This window comes from Oreochromis aureus, linkage group 1 (assembly GCF_013358895.1).
Source record: "Oreochromis aureus strain Israel breed Guangdong linkage group 1, ZZ_aureus, whole genome shotgun sequence".
NCBI lineage: Eukaryota > Metazoa > Chordata > Actinopteri > Cichliformes > Cichlidae > Oreochromis > Oreochromis aureus.
In genome coordinates this window covers 3,060,189-3,069,729 of record NC_052942.1, presented here as the reverse complement: position 1 = coordinate 3,069,729, position 9,541 = coordinate 3,060,189, and the positions used below count along the sequence as shown (strand labels likewise).

The following is a 9,541-nucleotide window of genomic DNA, read 5'->3' as shown; positions in this document are numbered from 1 at the left end:
CACCGGCTGACTCCATTCCATATAATTTAATATATAATATCATTTTATGCCTTATTAGGATTATACATTATATTTTGCATTTATGTTTGCTATACTTGGACGTTTTAGTAAATCACTGCACCTATTTCTAAAGAAATGAAGGGTCAGTCAGACTCTTGCACCATGCTGAACAGGTGAATGTGTTATAAAGCAGCAGTCTACTTGGAACAGCAGGAATCTTATTTTTCCGACACGACGTGAAGGCGCTATAACTGCCCGGATGCGTTACCAAGATGGCTGCTTGATGGACTTGAGTTTTTGCAAAATCAAATATAATTGTTGAATGAGCATTAGTTAGTACACCTTGACATCTTGGATACAATAACAAGTTAGCATGCCACGTTTGTGTGCTTTCTGCGGCTGTAATAATCGAGTGGGCTGTGGGCTTTCGTTTTTCGCATTCCCAAAGGACAGTACAAGGTAACTTAGTCACAAAATCACATTGTTTTAAATGACGCAGAATGACGTGTTTTCGTATAAAGACCAGTCATTAAAGACTTACATAAGCGGGGATACGTAAGGTTTCTTACTCTGTGGTATTTAAACACATCAGCTCAGTCCCGTTAGGTGATTCAGCCTTAAAGCAACCTCGCCACTCGGCAGCCATCTTGGTAACGTCTGCAGGTACTTACGTAGCATTTTAATTTAGCTTTCGTTTATAATGTTCACGGAGGGCGAAAAACTCCACGCACAGAGTCACCAGTCAAGGGTTATAAAAGCGCTTTACGGGGTTACTGACCTTTAAAAAAAGAGACATCCAAATTCGTTTTTCTTTAGAAAATGCGTTACCAAGGTGACTGTCACATAGCAATACTTTGGTTTTGAAGTTTAAATCACTTCTGATTTTACTTAATGACGTCAGGCAGTAATATGGCATAAGTAATGTACGAACAGCTGTTTCTTAAACACGTGTAAAGCGAAACATGCAGAAGAACTCTGAAAAGCTGATGCTGATTTGTGTTTGAAGCAATGTGAATAATTAATACAGGAGGCGGAAATGGCTTCTTAATTTGATGAGGGCAGACTTACCCCCCGACAGGACGAGAGAAGAGTCCGACAGAGCTGGGTATGTGGTCTGCGAACAGCATTTCAGGCCAAACGACATAAACTCAAAGGTAAACACTGTTTCTCACAGATGTGGGGCATGTTTGGGAAGGCAGAAAGCAGCCCGCTCTTTCTTTTTGCTTCCAAGTATTTCTTGTAATAAAGTTAACAATCGATCTCCAGGATTTCTGAACGCAGAAATGTATTTCAGACTCAGTTCCAACACTTCAATTCAATTTTATTCAATTTATATAGAGCTAAATTAGAACAACAGTGCCCTTTGAGTGCTTTATATTCTAAGAGAAAAGACCCTACAATCCCTATGAGCCAGCACTTGGCAACAGTGGGAAAGAAAACGTCCTTTTTAACAGGAAGAACCGGGCTCGAGGAGGGGCAGCCGGCCCAAGTCTCTGTGTGAAGCATGTTATCTTAGTTTCATTCACAGATGTGAGTTTTTTTCACAAGGCCACTATTCACCTACACGTGTTAGGCAGTAGCACATTTGCTGCTAGCTTGTAACACACTATCCTGATGGTTATATCACTCAGGTGCCTTCATTTAGCTGAAAGCAGCCTTTTCTTTTGTAATGGGTGTAGCAATTCAATTCAATTCAATTTTATTTATATAGCGCCAAATCACAACAAAAGTCGCCTCAAGGCGCTTTATATTGTACAGTAGATAGCACAATAATAAATACAGAGAAAAACCCAACAATCATATGACCCCTATGAGCAAGCACTTTGGCGACAGTGGGAAGGAAAAACTCCCTTTAACAGGAAGAAACCTCCGGCAGAACCAGGCTCAGGGAGGCGGCCATCTGCTGCGACCGGTTGGGGTGAAAGAAGGAAAACAGGATGAAAGACATGCTGTGGAAGAGAGACAGAGATTAATAACAGATATGATTCGATGCAGAGAGGTCTATTAGCACATAGTGAGTGAGAAAGGTGACTGGAAGGAAAAACTCAATGCATCATGGGAATCCCGGCAGCCTACGTCTATTGCAGCATAACTAAGGGAGGATTCAGGGTCACCTGGTCCAGCCCTAACTATATGCTTTAGCAAAAGGAAAGTTTTAAGCCTAATCTTGAAAGTAGAGATAGTGTCTGTCTCCCGAATCCAAACTGGAAGTTGGTTCCACAGAAGAGGGGCCTGAAAACTGAAGGCTCTGCCTCCCATTCTACTTTTAAATACTCTAGGAACAACAAGTAGGCCTGCAGTGCAAGAGCGAAGTGCTCTAATAGGGTGATATGGTACTACAAGGTCATTAAGATAAGATGGGGCCTGATTATTTAAGACCTTGTATGTGAGGAGCAGGATTTTGAAATCAATTCTGGATTTAACAGGAAGCCAATGAAGGAAGCCAAAACAGGAGAAATATGCTCTCTCTTTCTAGTCCCTGTCAGTACTCTTGCTGCAGCATTTTGGATTAGCTGAAGGCTTCTCAGCGAGTTTTTAGGACTTCCTGATAATAGTGAATTACAGTAGTCCAGCCTGGAAGTAATAAATGCATGAACTAGTTTTTCAGCATCACTCTGAGACAGGATATTTCTAATTTTAGAGATGTTGCGCAAATGGAAGAAAGCAGTCTTACATATTTGTTTAATATGTGCATTGAAGGACATGTCCTGGTCAAAAATGACTCAAGGTTTCTCACAGTGTTACTGGAGGCCAAGGTAATGCCATCCAGAGTAAGAATCTGCTTAGATACCATATTTCTAAGATTTTCAGGGCCGAGTACAATAACCTCAGTTTTATCTGAATTAAGAAGCAGAAAGTTAGCGGCCATCCAGGTCTTTATGTCTTTAAGACATTCCTGCAGTTTAACTAATTGGTGTGTGTTACCTGGCTTCATGGATAGATAGAGCTGCGTGTCATCTGCATAGCAGTGAAAATTTATGCTATGTCTTCTAATGATGCTGCCTAAGGGAAGCATGTATAATGTAAATAGAATTGGTCCTAGCACTGAACCCTGTGGAACTCCATAATTGACCTTAGTGTGTGAAGAGGACTCTCCATTTACTTGAACAAATTGGAGTCTATTAGATAGATATGACACAAACCACTGCAGTGCAGTACCTGTAATACCTACAGCATGTTCTAATCGCTCTAATAGGATATTATGGTCAACAGTATCGAACGCAGCACTGAGGTCTAGCAGGACAAGCACAGAGATGAGTCCACTGTCAGAGGCCATAAGAAGATCATTTGTAACCTTCACTAAAGCTGTTTCTGTGCTGTGATGAGCTCTGAAACCTGACTGAAACTCTTCAAATAAGCCATTCCTCTGCAGATGATCTGTTAGCTGTTTGACAACTACTCTTTCAAGGATTTTTGATATGAAAGGAAGGTTGGAGATTGGCCTGTAATTAGCTAAGACAGCTGGGTCTAGAGATGGCTTTTTAAGTAAAGGTTTAACTACAGCCAGCTTGAAGGCCTGTGGTACATAGCCGATTATTAGAGATAGGTTGATCATATTTAAGATCGAAGAATTAATTAATGGCAGGACATTGCACAAAGATCTGGATGTACATACAGATGTTATAGAAGTTTACTTCTGGTTGGTGCAGACTCTCTTAAAGTTGCAATCGTGGCAATCGTGGCTCAAGAGTTGGGAGTTCGCCTTGTAATCGGAAGGTTACCGGTTCGAGCCCCGGCTCGGACAGTCTCGGTCATTGTGTCCTTGGGCAAGACACTTCACCCGTTGCCTACTGGTGGTGGTCAGAGGGCCCGGTGGCGCCAGTGTCCGGCAGCCTCGCCTCTGTCAGTGCGCCCCAGGGTGGCTGTGGCTACAATGTAGCTTGCCATCACCAGTGTGTGAATGGGTGGATGACTGGATGTGTAAAGCGCTTTGGGGTCCTTAGGGACCAGAAAGGCGCTATATAAATACAGACCATTTACCATTTGCACTTTGTTTTTTAAGGGTAGAAGAAAACGTCTGGCTCCTGAAGCCATCCCCATTCTTCTGCACACTATAAAGGAGGAACAGAGAGGTACAGACATTCAGTGAGAGTAATGGTTTACGTTCTTTTGTCTCTGACAGAAAGTAAGTTTTTAAAACCATATTGTGTGTAACTTTTCTGGTGCTGTAGTAACATTTGAAATTGTGTTCTTCTAGATTTGGAGATGCTTCCCACTGATGTTCCTGCTCCAGTGCCTCTGCGAGACACACCCCCATATGAACAGGTCATGGCAATGTTTAACAAGCTGCTGGCAGAGAAGGATGAGGTCAAACAGAATCAAAGAATCCTGCACTTCTACTAAAACATGTTGTTTTCATAGAAACTATAAATATCTTTTAATACACTTTTAGAAAATCAAGGATCTGAAAAGCATTCTGCAGAGAGAGAGGGCCAGAATGCGGCTGATGAAGTTCCGTATGAACAGCAAAATCAGAGAACTGAAAAGAAAGTATGCAGCAGTTCAGTTATATGTGTCATTGCAGTAATAACATTACATTTAGTAAATATGAATGTGCTTCATTTCAGACTTGAACAGCAGCAGAACACTAGCGGTGACCAAGGCGATCAGCTGACTGCTGCCTCCGACTGCCTTCCACAGGCAGCAAAGGAGTTTTTTGACAAGCAAATAGCCATGGCCAGGGTGAGGAAACACGGCCAGAGATACGACAAGAAACAAAAGGACATGGCAATCCAGCTGTACAAACAGAGCCCAAGCTGTTACTCTGAACTCCAAAAAATGTTTCAGTTACCGTCTTCAACCACTCTGAGGAGGCACCAGGTGGTCAGTCAGGAAGCGAGTCCAGTAAGTTTGAATGTACTAATGAAAAAATCTGGATACTTTAAAGAAGTTATCTTTTTTCGTGATTTAGTTTCAGGAGGTCAACTTTCACATATTCTAGATTCCTTAGATATTTTAAGCCTTTTTTAATTTTAAGATTTTGGTTTGTAGCTTATGAAAATCAGAACTCCAGCACCTCACCACTAACCAACAGATTCTCAGAGGGATTCATGTCAGTCAAGTTGGCTGGCCAATCAAGCACAGCAATAACATGGTCAGCAAACCATCAGGTCATAGTTGTAGCACATAAACAGAGGCTAAGTCCTGCTGGAAAGGGAATCTCCATAAAGCGTAATAGCTGATGAAAGCATGAAGTCCTCTGAAATCTTCTGGTAGACGGCTGCGTTGATTTCGGACCTGATAAAACAAAGTGGACCAACCACTGCCAACACCAGCAGATGGCATAGCATCACAAACCATCACAGACTGCAGAGACCTTGGATCCTGTACCTCTCCGGTCTTCCTCCAGACTTCTGAATCCGAATTACTGAGCATGGGTTGTTTTTTTCTCCTTAGTAGATCTCTAAGGAAGATCTCTCAAATTTCATTGACAGTCCTCTGAAGGTCATCCTTGTGCTTGAGCACCTTTTCCTGCCGTACGTTCCTCTTCAAGTCTGTTTTCCATTAATATGCTTTGATCCAGCACTCTTACCTACTAATGATCATCAACCAGACAACTGTCAAGTAAGCGGGTCACATTTACTGAAATACAGTATTTCTATTGTAGTATTTCTACAGTTTAAATAGTAATTTACTCAAACTTGACATCAGATATTCTAATAATTTGAGATACTGGATTACTGGGTTTTCTTTTGATGGGGGACTTGACCTGGTGTACTTCTAGTGGCGGTCCCAAGCATAGATAAATCCAACATACTGAGCATTTTGGAGAGAACGAAGTAGGATATTATTATTAGTGCAAGAGATGAGGTGGAAGGGAAGCAAGGCCTGGAGCACTAGAGGTGGATTCAAACTGTTCTATCATAGTGTAGATGGGAGGGAAGAGTATGGCAGTAGTGTTCTGAAGGTGAGGACAGGATGCCCCACACGTCTGATGTTAACAGGGACAGAGGGATTCTGGTGTAAGTTGGATGAAGTGGTAGAGTGTGGTGACTGGAGCACACATCAGTGGACATGTAGCTGAAGGGAACAAGATAAGATAAGATGAACCTTTATTAGTCCCACTCGTGGGAAATTTGTTGTGTCACAGCAGAAAGTGGACAGTGCAAAGTTACAGCAGCAAAACTTAAGAAAAACACTGGATTAAGATAAGATAATAAGAATAAAATACTATATACAATAGAATAAAATACTACGTTGTCAGAAGAAAAAAAAATTACACTTAGTGTTATTGCACCTGTGTAGATGTGTGTGTTTGGTCAGCTGCGAAGTCTTTGTTGTGGAGTCTGACAGCAGTAGGAAGGAAAGACTTGCAGAGTCTCTCCGTCCCACATTGTGGGTGCCGCAGCCTGCCACTGAAGGAGCTGCTCAGTGCTGTCAGAGTCTCCTGCATGGGGTGGGAGATGCTGACCAACAGCAATGACAGCTTAGCCACCATTCTCCTGTCACTCACCACCTCCACTGGGTCCAGAGAGTGTCCTAGAACAGAGCTGACCCTCCAGCCTGTTCAGTCTCTTCCTGTCCCCAGCAGAGATGCTGCCGCCCCAGCAGACCACACCGTAAAAGATGGCTGAGGCCACGACAGAGTCATAGAAGGTCTTCAGGAGTCGGTCCTTCACTCCAAAAGAGTAAAACAGCCTGCTCTGCCCTTTTCTGTAGAGAGCATCTGAATTATGAGTGCATGAGGAGTACCATATTTTTCGGACCATAAGACGCATTAAGCGAAACAAAACAGATTAGTCAAACTTTACTCAACTCATTCTTCTTGCTTCCTCCACTTCCGTACCATTGATTCATTAATGTTGAATTCTCTCACAGCTGCTCTATTCCCATATTGTTGCAGTATATTAATGACTAACCTGGTATTGTGGATGGATTATCTCAGTTGTTCTCCTGACTGAAGTTTGGTCCGTTTACAGCATCCTGCCATGCGATTGCATTTGTCCCTAACCATCGGGAACCCTCACGTTAACTTTTATCGAGTGGAAAAAAGTTAGCATTCATCCTCCAGCTTCACTGTTTATGTTATGCTAACATAGCTGTGTCGCTAGCGATCACGTAGCACATCATTATATACCAGCTAGCCCAACTTCAGTAACCCTACAAACGTCACTGCTGTTTAGTTTTCTGTCTTCATTTATGTTGGAAGTGATAGCAGAGCTGTACGTTTGAATGTTTCAGAAATCTCTCAGTCAGAACATGCTATATCATGTTTAGGTGGAAACTAGCGAGCTAACTTCCTGTTAACTTCTAACTCTGTTAAATTTAATAAATTCTGTTTTCATGGATGCCTGGATGTTAAACTTAATTGTTACACCTGGTAAAGCAGCAACGTTGATCATTTTATTAAAGATGAAAGAATTTAGACAGTTTGTAACTCTCAGTGATGCCGCAGTGATCGTTTGACTTTGGGACCTGAAGCTGACGGAGTTTAGGACTCAGATTACTCCGCGAGGCTCCTGACTACGGTAGCCATAATGCTCCAACAATCCATCAAACGGTGCGGCTTCGTAGCTTACCAAAGTCGTTCTAAAAGATTTTTGACAGATTTTTGAGCGCCATGTACCACATAGAATCAGTTCGAGGTCAGTAAGCACAACCAGAATTCATACATAAGGCGCACCGGATTATAAGGTGCACTGTCAATTTTTGAGAAAATTGAGGGATTTTAAGTGCGCCTTATAGTGCGGAAAATACGGTAGTTAGGTAGTTAAGGTAACGACCCTACAGATGGTCATGGATTTTGTAAAAAGAATGGAAATTGCTGTGTTAAACACCGCAAGAAGAGGGAGGAACACAGAGTGACAGAGTGGAAGAAGGTGAAGTCTGTAGGAGACACGAAAACACAAAGTGGTGTCAAGGGAGAATAATTAAGAAGGATCAGATGGCGTATGTCAGATTGAGCAATTTAGATTTCAGGTAGCATAATAAAATGGGAATAACACATTGTGCCAAATGACCATATCAATGACCATATGGTCATGGCTGAATGTAAAAATGTTCACCTTGTTAGACTGTACCTGGTCAAAGATGCCACACATATGACATGTTCCAATTGAATTCGTGTCTGAGAGAGACTTTTAAATATGTCTTCAGTAAAAGAATGAACCTCACTTCAGGCCATTGTGTGAATGATCACTCTGTTATTACTTGTTTGTGAATGAAACTGTATTTCTTAAACTAGAGTGAAGAAGAGGATCAGAAAAGCTGAAAAGCTCTCTGAGCTGAAACGCTGAAAAAAAGTCGAGGCTCAAACGTTCTTGTGTCTGTATAAGAAAAAAAGAATGTGAGGGCAAAACAAAGATATGAAACCTTTTTTTAAACTTAAGGATCAGCTTTAAGATTTCAGTGAGTTTTAGCTTTGAGACTGTCTTTGTAACGAAGAATGAAATCATCTGAATCAGCACGAGAATAAAACCCTGAGATCTTTAAACACCCTCACTTGAAGAGAACCATAGCTTCAGACTTTCAGACGGTTTACTTTAAATGACTCTAACTGTAGTAGTTGGCTCGGTCACCTCACAATGAAAAGATCCTGCGTTCAAATGCAGTCTGGGATGTTTCTGTGAGGAATCTGCATGCTCTCTGTGTCTCTGTGGGTTCTCTGACTGGGGTTAGGAGAAATGGTGAACATGGAAATCGGTCACGATCAATGAACACATTTTTTTTTAGTTCAGCTTTCACTAATGGTTCTTTTTTTTAGGACACAGCGGGTGACCCAGAGAGAGGTGAGGAGGAGAAACTTGCTGATGTAGCTGGATGGGTGGTGCAGAAAGTGGCTCAAGATCCAGAAGTCAGTGCTTGTGCCGAATGTGAAAGTTTGCTTGTGGAGACCAATGACACTGAGCACAACTATCACACACAGATGGAGAAGGATGCCGTCTCAGCTGTGAAGAAAAGCCCAACCTCTGCCAGGCTGCTTCATCCATCCGAAGCTTTCAAAGAATGCATTTCCAAATGTGACGGTGTCATCCAAAAAATCCCCCCAAATGCAATGGCCCCGAAGAAATTAAAGGCCTCCCTCAGAGCCAGCGGTGCTTTCAGTGAGCTCCACCGCATCCATCCTGCCCACTCAAAGGCCATCGAGAGGGTTGCCTTGAATAAATATGTAATGTGCAGGGTGGTGGCCGAGCTGAAAGAAACAGCACAAAACAGAAAACGCACACATGAGAAAAAAAGTGCTGCGTGTCAAGAGCTAAATGTTAGCACCCATGAAGTAAATCAGGACTAAATAAATATCAGATGATGTTAATTTGATAATAAATTATTTTAGGCCATTCTAACTTGTCTGTGTTGTTTCAAGCTTTCCTGCACTTGACCTAGATGGATTTAGTTTTTCAATTTCAGTTCAATTTTGTATAGCGCCATGCCTCAAGGCACTTATTGTAAGCTAAAGACGCTACAATAATACAAAGAAAACCCCAACAATCAGCCGTTTCAGTCTCCATCGCTGTATTTTAGCTGTCCGGTGCGTGTAAGTGTGTGTGTGAAGAATCTCTAGCCAGAGAAAACATGATATAAATAATTTAAATCAGTGGAA

The 9,541-nt window shown here is 42.0% G+C and overlaps 1 protein-coding gene across 9 annotated transcripts; it reads left to right on the top strand.

The window, feature by feature from the left end:
* Positions 1–229: 229 nt before the first annotated feature.
* On the top strand, positions 230–9,541 carry LOC116334310. Of its 9 annotated transcripts, XM_031757722.2 has the most exons (8): positions 230–459; positions 1,028–1,154; positions 4,004–4,073; positions 4,199–4,308; positions 4,394–4,491; positions 4,569–4,845; positions 8,705–8,794; positions 8,867–9,541. In XM_031757722.2, the coding sequence occupies exons 1-8, from the start codon at positions 374–376 to the stop codon at positions 9,230–9,232; spliced, it is 1,224 nt and encodes a 407-aa protein (XP_031613582.1). In that variant the 5' UTR covers positions 230–373; the 3' UTR covers positions 9,233–9,541. The 9 variants fall into 9 exon arrangements, with proteins under 9 accessions (XP_031613582.1, XP_039475774.1, XP_039475746.1 ...); XM_039619840.1 differs by having other exon boundaries at positions 1,028–1,105; positions 4,009–4,073; positions 8,705–9,541; XM_039619812.1 differs by having other exon boundaries at positions 4,199–4,266; positions 8,705–9,541.

What these genes read in the sequence shown, in the direction of transcription:
- LOC116334310 (XM_031757721.2), top strand. Translation starts at nt 374, where the DNA reads ATGCCACGTTTGTGTGCTTTCTGCGGCTGTAATAATCGAGTGGGCTGT. An exon ending in CAAACGACATAAACTCAAAG is followed by an intron (nt 1,155 to 4,003) that starts GTAAACACTGTT and finishes TTGTTTTTTAAG; the next exon opens with GGTAGAAGAAAACGTCTGGC. An exon ending in TATAAAGGAGGAACAGAGAG is followed by an intron (nt 4,074 to 4,198) that starts GTACAGACATTC and finishes GTGTTCTTCTAG; the next exon opens with ATTTGGAGATGCTTCCCACT.